Here is a 26,208-nt window from a genome sequence, read left to right on the forward strand (position 1 = left end):
TTCATTAATTGATTAATTGCCATTGTTTTCAAATATGATTTAATTCATGAAATTTAGATTTTAACATTTTTTCCCCCAGATGTAAAATATTTTAGCATGGTAATGGCATTCGATATTGAGTGATATTGGTTTTTTTTGAGCACCGTTAACTTGTCAATTTCAAAGAGTACAGGATTCATCAGTGCTCTCTGGTTTCTGAGAAAATACTGAGCATGCAATAGCATGTAGTTATCCTTATGTTTTATATTGACGACATTTGTCTTCAACTTAATTTTTCTTAGTCGGTGACGAGGCCAGAAAGGATGTTGTGTTCCTATTGGATGGCTCTGATGGCACTAGAAATGGATTCCCAGCAATGCGAGACTTTGTTCAAAGGGTAGTGGAGAAACTGAATGTGGAGGAGAACAAAGACAGAGTTTCTGTGGTCCAGTACAGCAGAGATCCAGAGGCTCATTTCTATCTGAACACACACTCAACAAAGGGCGATGTCACCGATAGCATAAGAAACCTCAGACACAAAGGAGGAAGGCCCCTCAACACTGGGGCAGCTCTCCAGTTTGTTAAGGACAATGTCTTTACCGCATCTGCTGGGAGCAGACGCCTGGAAGGTGTTCCTCAGCTACTGATTTTGCTGAGTGGCGGAAGGTCCTACGATAATGTCGATTCGCCAGCGTCTGCACTGAAAGAGCTTGGAGTTTTGACCTTTACAATTGGGACAAGAGGCTCTGACCATCTTGAACTTATTTCTTATGATCCTAGCTATTCTTTTTCTGTTTCTGAATTCAAAAATCTTCCAAGTATCCATGAAGTTTTTCTCTCTAGAATTGGGAAATCCATGCTTTCTTTTGCATCAGAAAAACCTACAGTTCATGGTAAGCTGGACTTCTTTTCTTTTTGTACTAACGTACATTTGCAGCTTTGGAATGTTTGTATGCTGCTATATTCATATTTGAAATATTTTTTTCAATTTCATTTGACTTTTAGCAAATGTATTCCTTGATAATGTATCATTTTGTTTTCACTTTTTTATAGGATTTAATGGTCATTTTTTTGTGCAATTACAGCTTGTATTTTTTGCTTTCAGATCAATTCATAATTATTCATTATTTTTTACTCAACATTTCTATTGATCCCCTACCCAACACTTACATTTCTTTCAGTTATTTTTATTACTTTTCTATGCATCCAGTGAAATCTTTGATTTTGTTCTATATCTATGTTCTTTTTATATATTCAATTCATTGTTTGTGCCCCTTTGTTTTCCTTCCTTATATTTTGTTAATTTCTTGCTATAATGATACTTGCATAGTTTATTTTTGTATAATTACTGAAGTCTTTTTTCCTAAAAATTTCTAAGACAATCGTCATTTATGTAGTGTTTTATCAGTCAGAAAATATAAAAACACATACACTTTTCTATTCTTTGTGATTATGTTCGTAAATATTATTTATTTACAAATGTAAGTCCTCATCTTAAGATGACATTGAAACACATGCAGCCTGAAATATATTCATGCAGTTTTGTCTCTAGAAGTCAGGTTAGCACCTTTTGTGCTGTTGCAATATTATTTTTGAAGGTTTTTTTATTATCTCCAGTATTTCCAGTATCTATCTATCAATTATTATTATTATTATTATTATTATTATTATTATTATTGACTTTTGGGTCAAGAAATGCAGATCCTGAAGAGCTTTTGAGACTTTCCTTCACTTCCACTTCAGCATTTTCTTTTAGTGATTTTCTGACCTATTAAATCTGCAACAACAAACTTGTCATCACTGCTGAAAGTGTCTGATGGGTGATGTACAGGAATTTTTGGTGGATATTTCTTCTTTATATTTCCTGTTCAGGATTTCATTTTAGAATCTTGTAATATCTTACCAAGTTTAAGACTGCATTGTTTCCCAAACTTAGATTGATGGATGACTTCATAACCTTTGAAACTTCTGTTGCATCCTCAACGTCATCTTCCATTGCAGTTTTAGACTATGGAAATTGGCAGTACATCCTGTGCAATGTGCACGTCTCTAAAAGGGAATGAAAAGAGGTCATTTTATTGGCTATTAATGAATTTAGATGCACCTCACCCACTTATAATATATTCAGTATAATCCCGCTCATTATCCAGATGTGCTGTGCAGCACTTGGCGCTGTACGCTACTCGCCTCTGCCACGCCGTATGACATTAATTTAGGAAAGTATAGCCCATCGTGGTTCTATTTGACAGTTCTGATGGCAGTCAGGATGGATTCCCTGCCATGCACGACTTCATTCACAGGGTGGTGGAGAACCCCAAATTGGTAGAAAACAGCGAGAGGCTAGCAGCAGTACAGTAGGGTTCCGGCTGTTCGCTTCTACCTAAATACATAAAAAGTCAGTGTCATTAATAAAATACAAACTCTCAGACACAAAAGAGGAAGGTCCTGTTACACTAGGGCAGCCCTCCAGTATGTTGATGGATATTCTAATGCTGTATCCTCTGGAGGTTGATGCTATGTGGGTGTACCTCAAATTCTCATATTACTTACTGGTGAAACATCCAGTGATGATGTTGATCAACCATCTGCAGCACCGAAAACCTATGGGGTCGTGGGCATTGCAAATGGAACTAGAAACACTGATTCTGAACAACTTGACAGATTTCACTCTTAAGTTTGCCGCCATTGATGTCATCAGCCATAAATTCTTAATATTATTCTTTTAAATGCCTTTTCCCCTTTTTATTCCCAATTTGCAATGCCCAATCATGATCATGCTGCAACAACCGTTGTCAATCTGTGGGGGCACAGACAAGCACTCCTCTGAAGCTTGTGATGGCAGTTGCTGCCTCTCATTACACCGCAGTTCAGAAGTCAGGCATGCACAGACCTGAGTCGTGTGCAGAACAGACAAACTTGCAGGTGCCTAATCACCCAGCAGGAGTCAGTGGTGTATGATGAGTCACTGTCATCCCAGCCAAATGAAGGTCTACCATCTCTAGACATGAGAGGCAATTTTGTGTCACCATGTGGGGCTGCCAGCCACAGTCAGTACATTAAACTTTATTATTCTCTTGGGATCATTCATGAGTAGTGGCCTTTCCACCACGGTGAAATGGCTGTGAGCTGGTTGTGTACATTTCCTTACATTTTCTTAATGCTCTTAAGGGAAGACTTACTGTCAATTTCATGTTACTTTTAAACTTCTGGATTTTTTTTCATTTAATGTGAAGTGTTCACAAAATGTATTCCATGGGTGGAATTGCATTCAGAATTCTGATCTTTTTTTCAAGTATTACCTTCAAGAAATGCTTTGAAGTTTGCGATTACTTGACTGCTGTGTGTTAAAGCTCTGTCTGGGTTTGAAGGTTTTAAAGTTAATATTGAAATTTTGAATTAAAATAATGTTTCCCTTTGAGGATAATGCAGAAGATGATTTATTTTTGCTAATAATTGTTTTGATACACAGTTCCTAAATTGTTCATAAATGCAATATGTGGTGTTTGCTATATATATCTGATTCAGATTCAGATTGATCAAAAAGTGCACTTATTAAAAATGAACACAAATACCATGTTTGAAAATGTCATTAAGTCCCAGAAATTGTCCAGAATGTTTACTTGGCTTGTAGTTTTCTCTGATTGCAGGGTCATTAGTAACACAGATTATTTTGGTTTTGTTTCCTGTAGGTGACAGCCAGGGTCCAAAGAAGGATGTCGTCTTTCTGGTTGATGGTTCCGATGCCACCAGGCAGCAATTCACAGCCATCCAGGAATTCATCCGCAGGGTCGTGGAAAATCTCAACGTTGGAGAGAACAAAATCCGGATTGGTGTGGTGCAGTACAGTGATGCTGCAAGTGGGGATATCTACCTGAACTCCCATACGACCAAGGAAGGCGTCTTAAATGCCATAAAAGGCCTGAGACACAGAGGGGGTAGGCAGCGTAATTTGGGGAGGGCTATAGAGTTTGTCAGCCGGGATGTATTAGTCCCCACACGTGGAGGCAGAAGACCAGACGGCGTCCCACAGTTTGTGATTGCAGTCTCAGGGGGCAGATCTTCAGATGATGTTACAGGTCCAGCCACAAAATTAAAACAGTCAGGGGTGGTGCCATTCAGTATTGGAACCAGAGATGTAGGTTCCCAGGAGCTTCAAATGGTTTCCTATGTTCCACAATACGCTTACACTATTGATAATTTCCCTGGCCTATTTACCATTCAGGACGGACTCATCTCCACTCTGACAGAACTGTCAGATGAAGAAATTAGGATTTTGCAACCCCATTACCCAACAGGTGAGTGATATCTGTGATTTTCTTTTATATCTTTCACACCAAGGATTGTCTGATTTTTTCACAAGCTCGGTAACCGATTTCTTTCAGTTATGCATGCCTTCAACATATTTAAATTGCGTTGACTTGACGGATACATGTTATTGGGGGAATGCTGTTTACACATTGCTGTAGAAATTACCTGAACAAAATCTGCCATTTCTGTTGAAGGTTATTTTTATAATTGTTTTTATGTGATCATCTCCATTAATTTGAATTTTAATGTGGCTTTTTTGTTATAACTAAATTATTATTACTATTAGTAACATTAACAGTGTGGCTGTGGATCAAAGACTAGGATATTGTTTAAAGTGGATGAGACTTTAGTACTCTTTATAACAATAAATTAAAAAAATTATAATAATAATTTTAAAAATCCTGCATGATTGAAATTCACAAAATGTATGGAAACAAAACTATCTGTTTGTAATGCAGTTTCACAGCCTGGAGACAAGAGGGATGTGGTCTTCCTTATTGATGGATCCACTACAGTGCGTAGTGAATTCCCAAACATCCGGGATATGATCGGGAGGGTTGTAGACAAGCTGGATGTAGGCCTGGACAAGGTGAGGGTCTCTGTGGTCCAATACAGTGAAGAACCCAAGGTGGAGTTCCTCCTCAATGAACATTCCACTCCGGAGGAATTGCGAGGAGCAGTGCGGAAGATAAGGAACAAGGGAGGAAACAGACTGAACACAGGCCGAGCTTTGGACTGGGTGTCCAAAAACATCTACCAGAGGTCAGCTGGCAGCAGGATCGAAGAGGGGGTCCCGCAGTTCCTCGTACTGGTCACCGGGGGCAAGTCCTCAGACGACGTCTCGGGTCCAGCCAATCAGCTGAAGTTAAGCCCGATTGCTCCTCTTGCCATTGGAAGCAGGAATGCCAACGCTGATGAGCTGCGGCTCATATCTTTGAAACCTGAATACGCCTTCACAGTTACAGATTTTCAAGAACTCCCCAATATTGAGCAACGCCTGCTAGCACCAGTGAAAACCTTGACAACAACAGATATAATTTCCATTCGTACTCCAGTGGACGTGGGTATGATATATTTTACACATTTCTGGAGATATAAAAAATGATTTTTGGCAAAATAATACTATTGTCAGAAGTGTAATTTGAATATTTATGTACAATTTTTGGTCAAAGTTAAGACATTTTAATTTATTAATGATAACATTTTGGGAAAATACATTTTGGGAATTTTCCTCTTTCTCTCTTAACATTTATTTTTTTGTTCATGCTAGGTAATATCTCGCTTGGAAAAAAGGACATTGTTTTCCTCATTGACGGATCAGACAGTGTGGGCTCCAGTGGTATTGCCCACATCCGGGACTTCATACTGAAAGTGCTCCAGCAACTGGATATTAGTTCTGACCAGGTCCGCGTGGGCGTTGTTCAGTACAGCGACAGCCAGCAGACGCAGTTCTCTCTCAACTCCTTTGACAAGAAGCCTGACGTTCTGGCGGCGGTGAAGAGGCTCCGCCTCATGGGTGGGCGGTCTGCCAACCTGGCCGAAGCCATCGATTACGTGTTACAAAACGAGCTCAAGCAATCGGCGGGTGTCAGGCCATCTGAGGCCTCCCAGCACTTGGTGGTGCTCACCGGGGGTCGGTCCCCATCAGACGTCTCGCCTTATGGCCCGCTGCTCAAGGAAAGGCAGGTTAATTGCATAGGAGTTGGTGCCGGTGCGGCTGACTCCAGGCAGCTGTCTCAGATTGCCACCTCCCCAGCGGATGTACTTCAGATTCCCAGTTTCCCAGGGCTGGCCGGTATTCAGGAGAGGTTCGTTGCCAGGCTTAGTAGCAAGGGACCTACAGGTGACATTGAACCCACAGATTTTGATGACACAGGTAAGTTCATATGTGACAAATTTTTAGAAGTCAGTCATGATTTATTTATTGCTGTGGAAAAAAAGATATGCATTTTTATCCTTCGTAAATATACCTTGGAGGGTTCAAGCTATTAGTATTATTGTTGTAGTAGTAGTAGTATTTAATTACATGTTTGCTAATTAAATTACTGCTGTACCCAGTATCAGAACTGGTTAAAACCTGATGCATAAGGCAATAATGGAGTTAGGGTACTTCACTGATAATTATCTGCTTAACAGGAAAATAAGATGTAATTCTTATGAAGGCCAAGAGATAGCATATAAATATATAAGTTCTCCCAGGTCTAATATTCTCCCCTTTATCTTCTTTTAAGGTTTATCCCCTAAAGTAGCCGACATTGTATTTTTGGTGGACGGTTCAATAAACCTTGGCAGAGACAATTTCAAAGAAGTTATGGAGTTCATCATGAACCTTGTTGACCTATTTTTCACGGAGAGAGACAACCTGCAGATTGGCCTGGCTCATTATGCTGCAGACGTGACTGACGTGTTTTACCTTAACACCTACAAGAACAAGAATGACATCGTTGATGCCATCACCAGGACGGAGTACAGAGGAGGTCAGAGGCTCAACACCGGTGCCGCCATTAAGTACGTTCAGGGGACTCATTTCACCAAGGAGAAGGGAAGCAGGAAAGATGAGGGCGTGCCCCAGATCCTGATGCTCATTAAGGGCGGGAAGTCTAATGACGACGGGAAGTCGGCTGCCCTGGGTCTCCAAAAGGCTGGTGTTCGGATCTACGCCGTCGGGGTGGGCGACATTGAGGACGAGCTTTCCAGCCTGGGGAGTGAGGCAACCACTGTGCACAGAGCCAGAACTTTCCAGGAGCTCTCTGAACTTAACGAACAGATCTTGCAGACTCTGGACGATGACGTGAAGGGCCAGAAACACTGCACAGCGGAGCAAGAGCCCACAAGGGGTAAGGAAATAGGGCAGATTCTTCTCTTCCCTTATCTTAGTGGCACAGGGGAAAAGTTATGTCTCTGACTGATCATTGGATCCACAATGCATCTGAATTATTGTAGCATTACCACTAAACCAACATTATCTACTAGAGGGTTGCACCAATGTTGTCTCTAAACAATGTCTGCTCTTATTTTCTTATAGTTGTTTTTTCTTCAGATGTATCTCACAAAACCCAGTATCTCTGTTAAGTTATAGACTAAAGAAGGAATTCCTGATTTTGGGCAAATTAAAATGTTTTGAAAACCGTTCCTCCCAATTTTAAAGACAGGAGGTGGGAAACCTGTGTTTGACAAATAATAATGACATGTGTTAGTTGTACTAGGCATGGCATAGAATGTGTGCATAGCACTTCTAATACACAAGCACCATTAGGTTTTGACTAACAAACTGCTAAGTGAGATTGGTTGAAATGCATTTCTACAAAACATGCTGAAATGCTGCAGTCTTTCTGAATGTATTTTACACATGTGAGTGCTGCATTAATGTTCAAAGACAGATATTATGAAATTTATTATTTTATTAAATAAATTTTTATATATGTCTATATATTTATTGTGGTTTGCTCTGTCTCATCAGTCTGCAAGGTTGAGGTGCTGGTGGGTTTTGACGTGTCAGCACAGAACATCTTTAGTGCCCAAAGGTCTCTGGAATCCAAAATGGGTGCCATCCTCCAGAGGATTATGCAGATGCAAGCCATCAGCTGCACATCTGGACAGGCTCCCTCTGTGCAGGTCGGCATCCTGGCCATGGACTCCGCCTCCGAACCCGTCCAATTGGACTTCACAGGAGACCACGCCCAGCTTTTTGACTCCTTCAAAGCCCTCCGCACCCGCGGCCCTTACGTCCTCAATGCCAAGACCATTGATGCCTACACCGCCAGATTCCGCAACAGAGCCACAGATGTTGTTAGAGTGCGTCTGCATGTGCTATCACTTTTTTTATTGGTTACTTTTGGCATTTATGTTTATTTCATGATTAAGATATATAACATTAAAGAATAATGAAGCTAGTTGTGACAGTAAAATGGTGTTGTCAGTTGTTTTTTGTTTTTTTCTCATAACAAATGTTTAGGTTGTGATACACCTGACAGATGGTCTGGATGGACAGTTTGCGCAGATGAAGGAGCGTATTGAGGCTCTCCGTGTTTCAGGTGAAAAAGGATTCATGTCATTTCCTGGCATTTGCACATTGAACTGAATCCCCATTCATAAGCTTTATGTTTGGTTAGTTTTGGTTATACGTAATTAATCCCAGGATGGACAATTTTATGTTATCTTGGACACTTAAATGTAACCAGGCCATGTAATACACACCTACAAAACACATACATATTTTTACAGTGTTGCATTGCACATTTGTTTCAACATAAGGTTTTAATTCAAAATGCATATACTGTAGAATACCGTATAAAATAATCACTGTTAAAAAATTGAACTATAACAAATTTGGGTTGTTTTCAAAGGAAAATAAATATCGTAAGAGATCTTAAAATGTGCTGGAGGTGCCAGCCCAGGGTCTTGTTGATAGAGGTCCCTTTTTTGATTTTGTGTTCCATCACCCCTTAAAGTAAGATGCAAGTTTTTGTGAGGTTCAGCTTCATTTCCCTCTCCAGAATAGGCAGTCATTTTCCAAGAGTCTCAATGATTCACAGCCAGTCCCTGTAAACCGTGGGTGATTCATGCTGGCAGGTGTGAACAGTTTCATCCTGGTTGGCCTGGAGAGAGTTCCCCGGTTTGAAGATGCTGTGCTGCTGGAGTTCGGCCGGGGCTTCCGCTATACCAAACCTCTGCGTGTCAACCTGCTGGACCTGGACTACGAGCTTATGGAGGAACTGGTGAGCAGTACTACACACAAAAGCATACTACACACACACACAGACACACACACATGCACACACACACCTGTGCGCACACACACACACACACACACCAGTTTACTACACCCAAGGACTAATATGCCCACCCATATACAGGCAAAAGGCTCAGCACACACTGCTCTCAGACGGTCATACAGACACCCATATAAATTCTGCATACGATCACTCCACTCAGCCTCCCCTTTCATACTGCACTGTGCGTAATTGTTTGCTTCTGTGGATCCTGAACAGAAGTATAAAGTTCGTGTGTAGCAAAACTCAACAGCCAGAAAACTTCCACAATGCCTGCTGGGGTCCCAATTGACTTTGTTTTTTTAATCATTATTAGGACAACATTGCAGAAAGAGAATGCTGCTCGGTGCCATGCAAGTGCACTGGACAGAGGGGGGATCGAGGAGCTGTTGGAGCTTCTGGACCTAAGGTTACTACTGTTCTTTTGTTTGTTTGCTTGTCTGTCTGCCTGTCTGTCAATTTGTTTCTCTGTTTATGTGGTTAGATTTGTTCCAGAATGACCATTGTAAAATTCTACATTAAGTCTTTTTGGAAAATATAAGCAAGGTTCAGTAAATGGTAATTTTTGTTAATTGAGCTTTCCTTTCCTGCCAGGGTGGACCTGGAGGGGAGGGCTACAGAGGACATCCTGGAGATGAAGGCGGCCCTGTAAGTAGCACCTGAATGAATGTTCAAATCTCTGCCCTCTGATTACATCCTGCCTATTCGGCCCCTGGCTCTGTGGAACCTCGTGAGAGAATGCCCCCCCACCCCCCTCCTTGACTTAGTCGTTTAAATTACGCAAAACCCAAGTTCCTCCTTTGGTAATCTCATGGTGTCATTACAATGATTCCTCACTCACTAGCTTCCTTGCTGAACAAACTCACAGTTCTGCAGCTGAACTTTAACCTCCTCCTCTATTCATTCATCCCGCCTCTTTACTTTGTGAAGCTCGCTTCACAAGCCTCTTTCTGCTGCTTTGACTGTGAATCCTTCTGGCAGAGTGAATCTCCCCTCTTATGTTTTATGTTCATTCTGCCATGCCTTACCACAGCATGTCCTTTCATCTCCTACACTTCATCCTCCTTTGTAGGGTCCTAGTCCAAGTCCAGCTGGACAGGTTTATCCATAACAGCTGGCAGTGTTGAAATAACGTGCAAGAAAAAAACATATTTTTTTATATTTGTCACCTCCAACATATTTTTTCATATTTGTCACCTCCAAAAGCTAGCAATCTATATAAACCACACTAATCTACCTTGTCTGTTCCCTGGCCTGTTCCATCATATTTGCATTTATGCAGAAATAATGGATTGTACATAGTAAAAAATGATATATATGTATTTTTTCTCTGACAGGGTGAGAGAGGTCCCCCAGGTGTGAATGGAACCCAGGGATTCCAGGGCTGTCCAGGACAGAGGGGCGTCAAGGTGAGTTCCCTCAAAGTAGGGTCCAAAACAGGACCTTGATCCCCTTTTGATCACACCGTCCCCATAGAAACTGTGTCTGTGCCGGGATGCAGTACTAATGCTGATGCTTTCTTTCATGCAGGGCTCTCGGGGATACTCCGGAGAAAAGGTAACACTGCCGCGTGATTCATTCACCTATACATTTTTTTCACTTTCCGTGTTTCTGCAGTCTTTTAACTTTTACTTATTTTATGACAGGGAGAATTTGGAGAAATCGGTCTGGATGGAATCAATGGGGAGGAGGTAAGGAATTTTTTTGGCCAGTCCATCACATTGAATTATTAAGCCACCTTAAATTGTAAAATATGCCTAAAAATGTAGGGTTCAGAGCAATACCTTACATAAGGAAAACTGATGATATATTAACTATTTTTCACATACCTTTTTGAGGCTGGCTTAGCAAACAAAGTGCAGCTTCCCTGCTCATCACTCATTGCCACTGTTTATGCATTGCACATCTTAATTTACAACCCTGCCCAAACAAATTCTATTTGTTTGAGTGATTGGGTGTAATTGTTTACTCCTCCTCCATTCCCAAGGGAACAAGTGGAGTGGCAGGACCTCCAGGAGACAGAGGAAACCCAGGAAATAGGGTGAGTAGCCTACACATGCAATCACAAAATCCACCCCACCACTTACACAAATACATACAGGAGCATTTTATGTCCTGTCCCATTGTTTAGTAATGGTACTAAAACTGTGAATCTCCCTTATTATACCTTTTGGTGTTTAGGGTCCTAAAGGTGCTAAAGGCCAGGCTGGAGATCAAGGAGAGACTGGCCTTAGAGGAGACCCAGTGAGTATATTCAGTGATTCAGTCTATGTGGTCTTTCATATCTGAGCTGAATGCATATTCCTAGGGCTGGGTGAAAGATGGCTTACTTACACCTATTTGTGTAAGTGTAGGAGACTAAGAACGTTTAGTACTCCTGAAAATGAGTAAATAGTCTTGTTCATGACTTGTGTAATACCTATGTGTTGATATAACGTTCAATGTGTAATGTGCTTTATATCCAAATGATATGTAAATTTGCTTTTCAGGGTGTAACTGGAGAAGACAACAAAAAGAGAGGACCAAAGGGTGACCCAGGCGATGTCGGACCAGTGGTAATGTACCGTTAACTGCTTCAACTGCTTGTGTTGTTCACCAGAGTGGGTCATGGCTCTCCTTCATTCCACCCCTCTCTCAGAAGCAGCTTCAATACACCGCAAGCATGGAAAAGCATTCTGATTTCTTGTTTGCCATTACTGAAGGACCAGAATGTGTCCAATGTGTCCAAGAACAATCTGAGAAATGTCCTTTTAAATATGTCCCACCTTCTGTCTGAGTGTGTTCATACTGTACTTCATTTTTGCTTTTTTGGCTGGACCGCAACAGCGGGGCCAGGCCTATAAATGCGAATGTCTGTGACCGAGTCACTGAGTGATGAAGTTACACCATTGGTTGGCCGAGTTATGAAGTTACGCCATTGGTTGGCGGAGTTATGAAGTTACACCATTGGTCGGCCGGTCCAGCCATATACTAGGTTTTGACCTGGTCTTGTTATAAAACATGAACACAAGTGTTGTGCAACATGAAAATGTGCTGCTCTTCTGTTTCTCAGGGAGAAGCAGGATCGAATGGAGAGCAAGGTGGCCCTGGTGAACCAGGCAGGAGGGTAAGAGTTCTGTGTCCTTTATTAGATAACCACATATCAGTAAGTAGCACAGCAGGTTCTCAGGAAAAGGTCTATAAGCATTTCACTGAATCCTAGCTAAGGAGTTTACCTCTCGACTATTCAATTGTGATAGTGATACTACTTTACAATGGTAAATTCCTGTCCTTCCAAAGTGTACACTATTATTATATATTACACAATGGATAGTTTTTTAAATTCTAGTACATAACACTAAAAACAATTTGTGTACATGGTTTGAGAATACCCCAGTGAGATGTGTCTGATTTGGCCGAGGATGTGAAATTTTCCTCTTTTTCCTTTTGTGTTAGGGTGCTGATGGGAGGAGAGGTCCCCCTGGACAACCTGTAAGTTTCCGATGAGAGAGAAGCATCAGGAAGATCAAAATCTCTCAGTCCCACTATGCCAGCACATGCAGTCTTTCCTGTCGCCACCCACACAGGATTCCCATACCAGCACAATCCCTGCTATTTCATTTGTTTAACTGTTGATAGTATGCTGACAGCATATTATTTTTATTTGTTCCTTACTGAAGGAAAAAGAAAAATCTAAACAGATAATGTAGAACCCACCTAATCATTTTCTTTATTTTCCTGTTGACTGGTGTATGTAATGCGAGTTACCATAGACATTACATAATAGGCTTAGCCAATGCTCTTGTCTGAAGCGTGTTTTGCACATTTTCCATTTGTACATTTACAGAGCTAATTCAGGTTACATATCTCACTGGAAAGTACAATAGAAAGTGCCACACCAGGGAAAGAAACCCAATCTGTGGGTTAAGAGCCTAGTCCTGTTTCACAGTGCTCCTCTACCCAGTCGGCGATCCATCCATATATTCTGACTCATTCAACATGCTTAGTACTTGTTGCAGACAGACAAAACCGCACCTTGTCTCTCGGCTCTTTTACAGGGGCCTGCTGGGAAACCAGGAGCTGATGGTGTGGAGGGAGAGCCAGGCATTGGAGGGTCTCGGGTAGGTGTATTTGATTTTTCGATCCCCTATCACCCACCCTCTCTCCCTCGTTTTCTGATAGATGTTTTCCAGACAAAGCGAAACCCCAAGCAATGTTGCGAGGCCAGTGAAGCTCAGCTGGGAGCTTTCCGCTTTGCACAGAAACTTGGGGGTACCAAGCTCAGGAGGCCACATGTTTATTTGAAAGTTACTCAAATGAAGATGATGCGTCCCTTAAGAAACATTTACATGTTATTATTTACATCTTGGTACACTTCTTTATCTAGGTCATGCTGTTGGCCCATATAAAAATCATAAATGGCCTGTTAGAAATCGGTGCATGGGCCCAGTTGCCCTCCTACCAGATTGACCGGGGAGGAAAAACAAAGTACTGTTTCGGTGCTGTTTTCAATGCAAGTAACTTAACGTTAGAACTTCTCCAGCCAAAGCAGTAACATTACAAAATGTTGCAAGTTAGTCAATATCATTAACCTTATCTATTTCACTATGGTTATGCATTCATATTATAATTAATCAATAAAGCTAATGTTGGTTCTGTCCTGTATTAATGTAACTTCAGTAATGCTAGTTGGCAAATTGCGCTACCTAGCTTCACAGATGCATAACAGACTGTTAATTACCTTGTTAGCTAGCTAGTTGGCCATCTAGCCATCGCAAGTCCATTTAGCTAGCATTATATCAGTAATGTTAGCTATCTAGCAAGATTACTAGCTGGCTAAACTATGTAGCTAGTTACCAAAGCATGTTTGCTATAGTAGTGAAATTGCTGCAGCAAACTCAGTTCGCACATTACTCAGTATTGCAGTGTAAAATGACAGTCTACTTCATTAGCATTGCATTCAAATTAGCCTTCGGATGCTGCTAAAATTTTCCCAGCAGTTACCATGGTGAAAGGATGCTTGTTTGTAACAAACAAATTACGAATGAAACGTTCAGGTGAATGTGAAGTTTGCTATTGTGTTACATCATTAGCCAGGACCGGGGTGCAGTTGCCTAGCAACAGAAGAAAAAAAAGAATCATCTTTAACCCCCGATATTTGACAGTGAACCCCTAAAAAATATATATATATATTGCTTTAATAGTTTAGGTTAAATGCTTTTCTTCAGGGAGTAATGGCAATGTCCAGTTTACATTTCAAACCCAGTACATTATGTGATTGCATACTGTACATTTGTGTCCCAGGGCCCGCCTGGACCAATGGGAACTCCAGGAACCAGAGGGGAGGATGGGAACCCTGGACCCAGGGTGAGACACATCCGCTTGTTCTACACATCATCCTACTGCTGTTTCCAAAATTGAAAATTTTTCATATTATTTTTTAACACAAATGGGAGTATAAGTCTCTCTTTGACCTGTTAGAGCCCTCACAGTATGGATGCTTCTTGCTAATCCAGTCTTTTTGAACTGTGCAGTATAAATGTCTGGTAAATAAATAATCTCATCCTTAGGAGTAACAGTAAACATATGTTGTGTGCGGTCAGGAGATAAATGGGAACCACACATGAAGCAAAAAGGCTGTTTACAATGCTGTATTTGTAGAACCCAGAGCCCCAGGTCCCACAGTGCTGATGATGTTGCTTGTTTCCTGACAGGGTGCTGGAGGACCTTCAGGAGGTCCTGGTGAAAAGGGTAGAAGAGGATCTGTTGGCCGCAAGGTACCATTCACTTGCACCACGGCAGCCTCACCTTTGGTCCTCACTGTCCTGTTAGCGACAATTACACAGGGCGAGAAAACTACAGGAACCTTCTAGGCCTTTGCCTTGGCTTCTTACTAAAGAGTTGCAGGACAGAGTCACAGATTTTTATGGAATAACCTGAACCTTGATAGACTTGATGAAAAACAAAACCAGTCCTCCTCATCCATCCATCCATTATCTATACCCACTTATCCTGGTCAGGGTCACGATGTGTGCTGGAGCCTATCCCAGTGTGCTTTGGGTGAGAGGCAGGAATACCCCTTGGACAGATTAATTTACCTTCAACACAAGTTTTAGTAAGCACATTCAACAAGAAATCTCACCTTTTTTTGATGTGTTTCACATAAGCATCATGATTATTTTAGAATTTTAGAATTGATAAATACATTTTTAACAATTTACCTAATATGAATAATTATAGATCTGACCAATTATACATAGTATATTATTACCACACAGGTTTGGGAAATATTTCCACCAAGTATAATAATCATTGTGAACAATGTAACCAGTATTTTACTTCAATCATAGTCACATTTCCGTCCAAATCAAATGTTAAAAATGATGGGGTGTCTTGTGGCATAGCCTGTAGAGCACTGTCCACACGCTCATTACCTCTTTCTTCCCCTGTTCTTCCTGGTTAATGTCCAAAACTGTCCTGTCCAATAAAGCTGAAAAGCCCATAAAAAGTTAAATATGACAATAATGCAGTGAATTATTCACAGTTTTTCATAAATTAATTTACACGTTTTCATTTGAGGATTAAATTCACGTGTCTTTAACTTCGACTTTCATTTAAATAAATGCAGCAGGAAACCTTTTCTTCACAAATAAAAGTACAAAAATGTTACTTGAACCCAGGACAAGAAAAACATTTTTTTACTAGCACTTAAAGGTTATTAGAGTTGACTGGAGGATGGGACATGGAATAATTTGTTGTTTCCTGTTCACTCTTACAGGGTGAACCAGGAGATCCTGGTCCTAAAGGTGTGGCTGGACCCCTGGGACCTCGCGGAGAGCCTGTGAGTGTCTAAGACACCCCTGCTTTACAGGAGCAGCAGCAGTGGGGAATACAACGACAAAAACAACAATCATTTTTGGCCATCCCAGTTTGGGAGAAAAGATAAAAGAGGGAACAGATTCGGTTAAAAAAAAAGACATATTTCAGTGTCGTGGTGTTTTTTTGCAGTGATGTGGGATTTACACTGACTGCTGCTTTTGATTCCACTGCAGCCCATCAGGAGGGTTCATTCCTGAGGAACAGAATGAATAAATAGGGCTTGTCAATGGGAAGCGTTTCTGTGCTAGAGGACCTGATTTCTTACATAAGAATATATATGATTGACAGCCATTTGTAGATTATTTTTGTCCAGTCCCTTATAGCTTGAGTCACAAATTATTCATTAGCTATTTTAAAGTGTGATTGACAATTTTTATAACCAAATGCCCTGCCTAAATCAACACTAGGCTGAAATTCCTCATGCAGAAAAGTGTGTTGTTAACCTCAAATCTATGATCATTTTATCAAAAGTAAATGTCCTACAGATGTTTATAATCAGGACAATGTATGCATAACAAGTTCAAAGGAAGGCAGGATTTAAGTCTAAAAAGACCATCTGTAGCTAGATTCTTTTAGGGACATAAATATTCTACTTTGCGAGTGCCTTGGTCCAGGGGAGTGCTGTCCAAGTTTGACTGTGGAAATAATGTCTACCTTTCCCTTGCAGGGTGATGACGGCAGAGATGGCTTTGGAATCCCTGGACCTAAAGGAAGAAGTGTAAAAATCAGTTTCACACCCTCAATAACGACAGAACTAACTTTGTGAATTCTATCAGAGAGATATATAATGTTGCTAGTTATTCAGTCACAAGTACAAATCTGCCAGTAAATGATATGCTTCACCCAGAGCTACCTGGAAGGTTATGTCACTGTTTTATCGTAACCTACGCATAATTAACTTTGTTCCAATGACCTTGATATGTACTTTTGTACGTCGCTTTGGATAAAAGCGTCTGCTGAATAAATGTAACGTAGTAATGGATTCTCCCATTCTATACGATACGGAGGAGTGAATTTTCTTGGAGTAGGTGTTCCGATGCTAGTGTTAATGGGATTGTGTTTTTAATCGCAGGGTGACGAAGGATTCCCAGGGTTCCCTGGTCCGAAGGTGGGTAATGCCTCAGGGTGTGATTCCTGGCTGCGGCTGACTCCCGGGGATCAGCCTGGCTCTGCATCACACGCACACACACACAGCCGCTGTGCTCTCTGCGCCTGGCTCTGACCCGCATGTGACCTTGCCATGTGCAGACAAGCTGATCTTCTCTCACTCTCTCTCTCTCTAACCCCCCCTGCTGTTTCCTTCAGGGTGCAGCGGGTGACCCAGGCCCTCAGGGAGGCCCAGGTCCAAGAGGAAACCGTGGACAGCGGGTGAGTTTCCTGGGACTTAACGGAAAGCAGATGGCTGAAGAGAGTGTCGAAATAATGTCCTCTTCCATTCAACATGTATTGCTGTCAAAATGAGTCAAAGACATTAAGAATGTATGACTAATTTACTTTGAAACAGCATCTTTAAAAATCATGTTAGAGCAACTCAAGCAGGGAGGAAATTAGACAGACAGACAGACACAAAGATATATAGGTACTAGCCTGTAGGTATTGAGGCTATTTGTTTTAAGTGGAAAAGTCTGTCCTCACTTCTTGCCTGGTTTCTATAATACCTGCCTGCTTGTCTACTTTTACAGTAAATGTTTTCAGATTTGCAGCTTTTTATTACGGATACAGTATGAGAGCCACGCTGTTCATGATTTATAGATGCGAAAGGTATGCTTTGGGTCCACGTGTACTCCTGATGTAAATATGCCGGTTTGGATTCTTTTGCAGGGTGTTGCTGGTAATCCTGGTGATCCTGGTCAGAAAGGGGATGTTGGATACCCTGGACCTCATGTAAGGACCTTATTTCATGAGTGTTTTTTTTAAATATGGCGTGTGTGTGTGTGTAAAGGTATAGATATAGGTGAACATATATACGTATAAATATAGGTGGACTTTATTATCCCATTTTGTGTGGTCATGCATGTCTCGTTTAAAAGCCAGAGGTACAAGAACATTACGTAAAATCCATGATACTTTCACATGTGCATGCATACACGCGTCCACCCGCAGACTGACACCAACAAATTCACACGTGTGTGCATGCGCATGAGTGTGTGTGTGTTTGTGTGCATGTGTTGGTTTTGTGTGTGTGTGTGTGTGTGTGTGTGTGTGTGTGGAGGGAGATACACTTGATTCTCAGCCTGTATGTAGGTAAAATAATGAATAGCAGTGAGGTGCACACTGATGAGAGACTACAGAGCCAAACTAACAAATTCACACTTGATGTAGGCCATGTGTGAGAGATTCACCTGGGGGGAATGGGCACCATGGTTACCAGGAATAAACAGCATTAGATCTGCACCTGCTGTCCCTCAAAGGACATTTGAGCAAGTGTCTCATTCTTTGGCCTGGATTCTCTCAACTTTCATCCTCAGCTTTCTCTCACAATTGAATGCACATGTTAGACTACAGCTATCAGCTGGTGTGGTAAAGTCAGAGGAGAATTTATGTGCTCAACAGGAAAACGCTATTGCATTTGCATCTCTTTTGGCCTGCCGTCTCATTCTTCTCAATCGGAAATCAACGAAACCCCCTTCATTTATACAATGGGTCAGAGAGATGATGACTTCTCTGAAATTAGAAAAAGTCAGGTATTCAGTACATGGGTCTCGGAAAAAGTTTTATACAACTTGGTCCCCTTTTAAAGGATATGTAGAAACTTTGTCTTTTGCTTGAATTAAGCCTTTTCTTGCAATAGCAAACTAACCCGGTGCCCTTTTTCTACCAAAATTATAGCGCTAAGACACTAAAGATGAGAACTTTCATACTGACTCAGTCTATATGTACACAGCTATCATAAAATTGAATGAAAAAAAGTAATTTAATTTAAAAAATGCACTTTTATTTGCAGTTCAGTAGAAAAAGCCTAATGTTGATTCCAAGCCTGTATTTTGGAGGTGTTGAAACAGCATTTCATACAGTGCATAAGAAATACTGTACTAGTCTAATGTCTGCATTCTATCAAATGCTGCCTTGAGCCACAGACAAAGGGTGGCTCTCTCTTTGGATATTCACTTTGCTAGCCATCAGAGCTGGGGGTTGAGTTCTGATGCGTTTCTGATGTGTTCAGTCTGTTTAATGCGGATTTTTGTGCTGTTTTTACAGGGCCTGAAAGGACCAAGAGGACCTGGCGTGGTGGTACGAAGTTTACATTTCTTTTTTCAAACAACTTGCACTGGATGCAAAAACAGAATTAAAAAAGCTAAAAATATTGGAACCAGAGCATATTTTTTCCATAATAATTCTGTGATTGTGTTTCTGCTTTCAGCAATGTGAATTGGTGAAGAAGATCAGAGATAACTGCCGTGAGTACTAATTATGGACTTTGCCATTTGTCGTTGAATATGGTTCTTTCTATTCAATTTCCAGGTTATTATATACAGTATGCTGTTTCTGATGTAATAATTTTTGAGTCAAATCAAAGAGCAAATGTAGTTTTAATCATACTGTTGATTGTTTTTAATTCAATCATGCAATCATACATTTTTAATCTAGATAACAGTTTTTTTTTAACAAATGCAGCAGATATCCTACTTTCTGATATGCTTATGGAATTCAAAATGATCAGTTTTGTCCATGCAAATATACAATGTAGTGACATAATAATTATTTTTATGCTACCTAGTCTGTCATTCATAATTGTGTACTATCTTGTAATACTGTGACTGTAATAAAATGCTTTGTTTTTGTTTACTTCTAGCTTGCTGCTATGGTAAGTCAGTTTTCTGAATATTGTGTATTTTGACTTTGTGGACTGAAATATGGATATAGCTCCTTAGTACAAAAAAATTGGTCATTTAATATTGTAGCAGCAGCACAGGCAACATTTCGTGCTTCCTCAATTTCAGGCGCTCAGGAGTGCCCGCTGTACCCCACTGAGCTGGCATTCGCCCTGGACGTGTCGGACGGCACAGCCGGCCCAGCCTTCAACAACATGAGGGAAGCGGTGCTCAAGCTGCTGGGCGGCATCACCATCTCCGAGAGCAACTGCCCCCGGGGGGCGCGGGTGGCCCTGACCCTGTACAACCAGGAGGTGACCACGGAGGTGCGCTTCGCCGACGCGCTGAAGAAGAGCAGCCTGCTGCAGCGCATCGAAGGCTTGCAGCCCCTTCAGACCCGCAAGCCGCGCAGCCTGGAGAACGCCATGAACTTCCTGGCCCAGAACACCTTCAAGCGCGTGCGCAGCGGCTTCCTCATGCGCAAGGTGGCCGTCTTCTTCGTCAATGGTGCTGTCAAGACCTCCCCGGCCTTCAGCGCCGCCGCCCTCCGCCTATACGATGCCGGCATCGCCTCCGTCTTCATCACAAACCGCGAGGACCGCTCGCTCTCCCAGGCCCTGAAGGTAGGGGGCACTATAGTCTCCACTACCCCCCCCCCCTCTCTCCAGGACATCTGGGGGAATTTGCAGTTCATCGGTTGCCCACAGTCTAATCAGTTAATTTGTTATAAGTTTTAGCCACGTTATAGGCAAGTGGTTTAGATGACTTGAATCACTGTCTCTGATTGTACCTCATTGGTTTATTAACGAAGAGCATGCCTGGAATTTTGGTGGACAAACAAATGAGGCTGGGGCATAGAGGCAGACTGCTTTCAGCACTCCATCAGCGATTCCTTTTACAGCACGGAACTGCCTTGGTGCAGAAGGTCCGCTAGTGATGCTCCTTGCTGGATGTAATCAAGCTCTTGTCTTGTCTGATTTGTCAGAAATGTGAGTCAGTGACTTCAGGGAAGGTTTGTTCACAGCCGTTTCTCTGTGACAGGTCAACAACACTGTGCTGGCTCAGGTCATTGCTCTCCCCGCTCCTAGCAATGCACAGTATAACTCAGCCATCGAGAAGATCATGAGCTGCCATATCTGTCTGGGTGAGCGCCATTTAATGTGCATTGGATATTTATATCTATAACATATCTTCTCAAATGCTGTGCATGCATTTTCATCACGTTACTAACTGTAGGACGGTGGTTCTTAACCCTGATCCTGGAGAATCACAGGGTCTGCAAGAAGCCAGGCAAGCTGACCTAACTGTAATCAGCTTTAATTTAAAAATGATGTGCTGAATAATAATGAAAACCAGACACTGGTCATCCAGGATCAGGGGTGAGAACCACTGCTGTTGGATAACCCCAGCACAATTTTCTTCCTCACATTACATTTGGCTCCAATGCGTTTAACGTATTAAAGCCTGATTTTGGTTTCCCTTTCAGACTTCTGCTCACCCAGCCCGGTCTGTGACTTCATCCCCCCTTCATCGACGAGAGACAGACGCTCCTTCACCACTGACTTGGACATTGATGTGGCCTTCGTGATGGACAGCTCTCAGAGCACCTGGCCCGCGGTATTCATGGAGATGAAGCGCTACATCGCCCACATCATCGACCAGCTTCAGATCGCCTCCGACCCCAAGACCTCGGTAAACCACGCCCGTGTGGCGGTGGTCCAGCACGCCCCCTACGAGTTCAGTGCCAATGGCACCGGTGCCCCCGTACGGGTGGACATAGACCTGACCGACCACGGCTCCAAGGAGGACATCATGGACTTCCTGCAGGACAAGGTGACCCAGCTGGAGGGCTCTCTGTCGCTGGGCAATGCCATAGAGTACACCATCGAGAACGTGTTTGAGAAGGCCCCGCACCACCGCGACCTGAAGCTCATCGTGCTGATGGTGACGGGTCCTGTCTGGCCACAGGATGAGGAGAAGCTGGTGCGCCTGTCCACTGAGGCCAAGTGCAAGGGCTACTTCCTGGTAATCCTTGGTGTGGGCGAGCACCTGGGTGTCACTGACGCCCGCATCCTCGCTCGCATGGCCAGCGAGCCCGCCAGTGTCTTCTTCAAGAGGATAAATGGCGCCACCCAGTTCTACGACCCGCACATTCAGCGCTTTGGGCTCCTCCTTCCCAAATACATCAGCAGTGAGTGCAGTGTGGGCTGTTGGGATTGGTACATATATATATATATATATATATATATATATATATGCTGTAAAAATACAGTATTATTCACAGTTTATGGCAATTTTTATTATTTATTTATATGCTTTTCATAGTTAAGGACAATTGTTCATTGAACATAGGCCCTGGTTCACTAGGACTATCTATTTTTGTGTATCATTCAAATTTAAGAAATGCACTGATTTGTATGTTCAGAATATTTCTGTGCCAATCAAATGAATTATTTCACCCGTGCTTACCTTATTGTTCTATCTCTCTCTGTACAGTGGAGCACGCCTTCTATATGTCTCCTGAAGTTTCCAAGAACTGTCAGTGGTACCTGAGTGACCAGCCCTGGAAATTTCCCTTCAAACACGCCCAAAAGAAAGAGTGAGTGTCTTTATGAAACCAGCTGCTGTGCCACTTCTGTACCTTTTCCCACATTATCACTGATATGAGAAATCTGCTCATTCATTTCTGGACTGTGTCTGAAACTTCGTCCCCATGCAGGGAGCATCAGAAGCACCATGTGAACCAGGTTGTGCATCCAGCTAAGAGCAAAGGTAACACACCTCTTTGTGTTGTCTGGGTCTGTCCCTCAGAGTGTCTGAATGTATTTCTGCAGGAATCACCATCTTTAGTAGACAAAGGCTACTGCTACTGAAACACACTACTTTCTGCTCTGCCACATTTTTTCCTTATTTTCCATGAGCACATTTTGGGGGCTTTACCAACCTTCAATTCACTTTTTGCCTTCTTTGACTTTTGGGGCCTGTGTTTGGTGTTCTCTTTCGCCTCTTCCAGAAGTGGATACGGAGGAACTACACGTGGCCAACGTGACGTCCAGCAGCCTTAGGCTCCGCTGGTCCAGCTCCGACAGCAAGGGCATGGCCCGCTACGAGGTGACCGTGATGCGGCTGAGCGACCACTCCCTGGCCCTGCAGAAGAACGTGACGGGAACGGAGCTCCTGCTGGAGGGCCTGGAGAGCGCGCAGAATTACCAAGTGGTGGTGGTCGTGTACGCGCAGGGCAAGCCTGTGCACACGCACAAGGGCATCGTCAGTACCAGTGAGTGTCTTGCTCCTGAACGTACCGCAGCGAGCCCGTTTCCTGTTTCCTGCCATTTGTCAACCACTGGCCATTGAGACTCCTTGTTGTAGCTGTACAAGGAGGTTACTTCCCACAGTTGCAAACGTGCCAGAGCACCTGGATTGTGCTGTGTTTTATTGTGATTGTCACATTAACATAATTTCCTTGATTTGACAGAAGCAGCTGAGAAAAAGACAGTGGCTCCTGCCGAAGTGACTGCTACTCTTTCCACTGCTCCACTGGACAAACCAGAGCTAGGTGAGCGATAGGACTCCTTCCTCATTCTCTGTTGTATGAAAAGTACAACTGTTCTGTTCCTCAGTTCACCTTATCTTATCTCCTTAACAATATATCAGAGGCCCTAAAAATAACAAATATTCCTTAATGCCACCATTATAGAAGTGTTTTAGATTAGCTACGCTGTTAGCTCTTGCTGAACCAGTTCTTTTGTGCAAGCTGCCCCTGCCCCAATACTGCTCTCTCTCAGAATTGGCCCTGGGTGCTGTATAATTTCATTGGCAGGAGCTGGTATATAAACAGCATAATCCAAGGAAATTCCTGATTTAAGAGCCATTTTCCCTTATTAAATCTTATTATCTCTCACTCTACGGATTACAAGGCAGTCCACTGAGACCAGAATAACAAAGCATTTATTTAGCATAACAACTAAAAGGAACAAAATATAGTTCCTTTTTACATTTTACATGTACAAATGAATTTAAATCACAGATCCAGTAAATAATGTGGTCTTTCAAGTATGAATTACCTCAAATATGTGACTTGCTGTTGTGTGACATTTTCATTAGGCCATCCATGTTTAGCCTTTTCTTGAGAGAAACTTGCCACTGTAGGAATTAAAATGAATTCAAAATTTAAACAGTTGACAGGCCCGAGAACCTAATCACGATCCAAATCATCATCCCAAAAATTATTTCAAAGAACAGAAAAATATTTAAGCTAACAGAATTTATATGCAAACTGGGGTTCTGTTTTCTGGGTTCAATGTTATACTGAATTATCGTTACACATAACAAGGCAATAATTTGCACATGTATTTGCATATTCATTCACAAAACATAAGTGGGCCAGTAGTAGTAGTGTAGTAATGATAAAATTATGATAAAGTAAAACAGTAATCTGTTCCTGCTTTGGTGAGTTAGTGAAACAAAACTGTTATGGAATTTAATATTTTAAATAAGTAAATTTGTTTATGTAAATGTTATTCAATTGAGAGTATTTCTTAGTTTAAGCTTTATTGACGCATAATGCTCTCAAGAAATTTTTAATTCTCTCCCAACAAGAACCCCCAAAGTTTAATAATTGCTGTAAGCCATGGTAAGAAAAAGAGGAGACTTTTTCACAGTAGCTGCGCAGTTTCCACCACCTTGGTATGCCTGTACAGTCACTAAGCATGTGAGTAAGAAAAATATACTCACTGATGAAAATTTATAGAATGCTGTTCTTTTATAAGGAGGCCTCTCTTGCTGTCCAAGAAACATAAATGTGCATATCTGAGGAATGAGGCAAATTGTGTACACTATATATTAAATATTTATGTGAGTGACCTATTAAACAGTAGGGGAAAAGCAAAGAAACGTCAAATAAAATCTTTCTATGTGTAGTTCTAACTAAATAAATGCTGTCTTGGTTCCTCTCATTCCTAAAGTAACAATAAATGTCGTGATTTGACCTGGTGAGCCATTATAAAAGATATGCCTGAAGGCACACATTTCTTTCTTTTATTTTTGTTCATTCAAAATCTAGTGTTGCATATGTATTTGAGAATATAGATTAATGTTTACAAATATTGTATTTCTACTACAATACTGCATAAAATTTGCATTCATCAACTTTTTATCAACATTTTTCAAAATTCACATTATTGTGTTCACAAATACTATGTTATTTAGCCATGTAGCTAGGATAGTAAAATGTATTATCATTTTCAAATCTCATAGATTTGTATACCTTACTGGAACTGGATCCCTTATTTCAGTTTTAGTTTATTATCATGCAGCTTTATTACTCCCTCACAAGGCAGACTGTTTGGATTCAACCCTGAAACAGGATACAACCCCGTACTTATTAGAGTATGTTTTCATGACTGTTTTCTTTATCTTTGATGCATTTTCCTTATCAACACATAGCCCATTGTCCAAGCCAGTAAAGGCAGTTTTTATTTCATGGTTTCAAGTTAATTGCATTTTTCATGCAGGTGCACATTGGCTTTTCACAGCCCATGAGAATTTAGTGTGTCTGTTCACTTCCAGATAAATTAATCCCGTCTTTGTTATTCACAAAGACACTGTGACCTCCACTCTACTAAATGCATTCCCACAGTTCTCTTTGGTCTGGGCATGCCCCTCAATATAAACCAGAATCAGCATTAGGAATAATAATAATAAGAAGAAGAAGAACTAGAAAATTCCTGCAGAAATTGTGACGTGTGGTTTCTGCCAATGCAAAGTTGACTTTGTGCTGAACAGAGCTTTATACATTATGTAAACATTATTCTTACATAAGTATTCAGTATTACTATTTTGGAAGAAGACAACATATTTCAGGTTTCGTATGCTAGGTTGTTAATATGATGTTCTAGGCAGTAGCTAGGGTGTTGCTAGGTGGTTGCTGTGGAGTTCTAGGCAGTTGCTAGGGTGTTGCTAGGTAGTTGATATGGTGTTCTAGGCGGTTGCTAGGGTGTTCTAGGTGGTTGCTAGGGTGTTGCTTGGTGGTTGCTATGGAGTTCTAGGCGGTTGCTAGGGTGTTGGGTTGCCATTGTGTTAATAGGTGATTGCTATGGTGTTCTAGGTGGTTGCTACAGCTAGGGTTAGGGTTACATCTAGGGTTAGGGTTAGGTTTACAGCTAGGTTTAGGGTTACAGTTAGGGTTGGGGTTACAGCTAGGATTATGGTTAGGGTTATAGCTAGGGTTACGGTTACAGTTAAGATTGGGGTTACAGCTAGGGTTAGGGTTACAGTTAGGATTAGGGTTAGGGTTACAGCTAGGGTTAGGGTTAGGATTACAGTTAGGGTTAGGGTTACAGCTATGGTTAGGGTTAGGGGTACAGTTAGGGTTGGGGTTACAGCTTGGGTTAGGGTTAGGGTTACAGCTAGGGTTAGGGTTACAGTTAGGGTTTGGGTTACAGCTAGGCTTAGGGTTAAGGTTACAGCTAGGGTTAGGT

The 26,208-nt window shown here is 41.7% G+C and overlaps 1 protein-coding gene across 5 annotated transcripts in view; it reads left to right on the top strand.

The window, feature by feature from the left end:
* Positions 1 to 26,208, top strand: part of LOC118213909 (collagen alpha-3(VI) chain-like) — a 119,515-nt gene that overhangs the window by 87,564 nt on the left and 5,743 nt on the right. For 4 of the 5 annotated variants that reach the window (XM_035393138.1, XM_035393139.1, XM_035393140.1 and 1 more), the window contains 35 exons: positions 3,669 to 4,274; positions 4,746 to 5,351; positions 5,558 to 6,163; positions 6,519 to 7,124; positions 7,748 to 8,082; positions 8,243 to 8,321; positions 8,860 to 9,005; positions 9,376 to 9,468; positions 9,654 to 9,707; positions 10,397 to 10,468; positions 10,590 to 10,616; positions 10,706 to 10,750; positions 11,047 to 11,100; positions 11,241 to 11,303; positions 11,549 to 11,614; positions 12,112 to 12,165; positions 12,495 to 12,530; positions 13,097 to 13,159; positions 14,343 to 14,405; positions 14,753 to 14,815; positions 15,817 to 15,879; positions 16,585 to 16,635; positions 16,990 to 17,025; positions 17,223 to 17,285; positions 17,739 to 17,801; positions 19,116 to 19,148; positions 19,279 to 19,315; positions 19,711 to 19,722; positions 19,859 to 20,352; positions 20,771 to 20,873; positions 21,216 to 21,920; positions 22,226 to 22,328; positions 22,449 to 22,501; positions 22,743 to 23,006; positions 23,205 to 23,285. In XM_035393138.1, the coding sequence (XP_035249029.1) occupies positions 3,669 to 4,274; positions 4,746 to 5,351; positions 5,558 to 6,163; positions 6,519 to 7,124; positions 7,748 to 8,082; positions 8,243 to 8,321; positions 8,860 to 9,005; positions 9,376 to 9,468; positions 9,654 to 9,707; positions 10,397 to 10,468; positions 10,590 to 10,616; positions 10,706 to 10,750; positions 11,047 to 11,100; positions 11,241 to 11,303; positions 11,549 to 11,614; positions 12,112 to 12,165; positions 12,495 to 12,530; positions 13,097 to 13,159; positions 14,343 to 14,405; positions 14,753 to 14,815; positions 15,817 to 15,879; positions 16,585 to 16,635; positions 16,990 to 17,025; positions 17,223 to 17,285; positions 17,739 to 17,801; positions 19,116 to 19,148; positions 19,279 to 19,315; positions 19,711 to 19,722; positions 19,859 to 20,352; positions 20,771 to 20,873; positions 21,216 to 21,920; positions 22,226 to 22,328; positions 22,449 to 22,501; positions 22,743 to 23,006; positions 23,205 to 23,285 (5,898 nt within the window). Of the gene's footprint in view, positions 1 to 281; positions 873 to 3,668; positions 4,275 to 4,745; positions 5,352 to 5,557; positions 6,164 to 6,518; positions 7,125 to 7,747; positions 8,083 to 8,242; positions 8,322 to 8,859; positions 9,006 to 9,375; positions 9,469 to 9,653; positions 9,708 to 10,396; positions 10,469 to 10,589; positions 10,617 to 10,705; positions 10,751 to 11,046; positions 11,101 to 11,240; positions 11,304 to 11,548; positions 11,615 to 12,111; positions 12,166 to 12,494; positions 12,531 to 13,096; positions 13,160 to 14,342; positions 14,406 to 14,752; positions 14,816 to 15,816; positions 15,880 to 16,584; positions 16,636 to 16,989; positions 17,026 to 17,222; positions 17,286 to 17,738; positions 17,802 to 19,115; positions 19,149 to 19,278; positions 19,316 to 19,710; positions 19,723 to 19,858; positions 20,353 to 20,770; positions 20,874 to 21,215; positions 21,921 to 22,225; positions 22,329 to 22,448; positions 22,502 to 22,742; positions 23,007 to 23,204; positions 23,286 to 26,208 lie in introns of all 5 variants that reach the window. The other variant, XM_035393142.1, reaches the window with a different exon arrangement.

This window comes from Anguilla anguilla, chromosome 15 (genome assembly GCF_013347855.1).
Source record: "Anguilla anguilla isolate fAngAng1 chromosome 15, fAngAng1.pri, whole genome shotgun sequence".
Classification (NCBI taxonomy): Eukaryota; Metazoa; Chordata; class Actinopteri; order Anguilliformes; family Anguillidae; genus Anguilla; species Anguilla anguilla.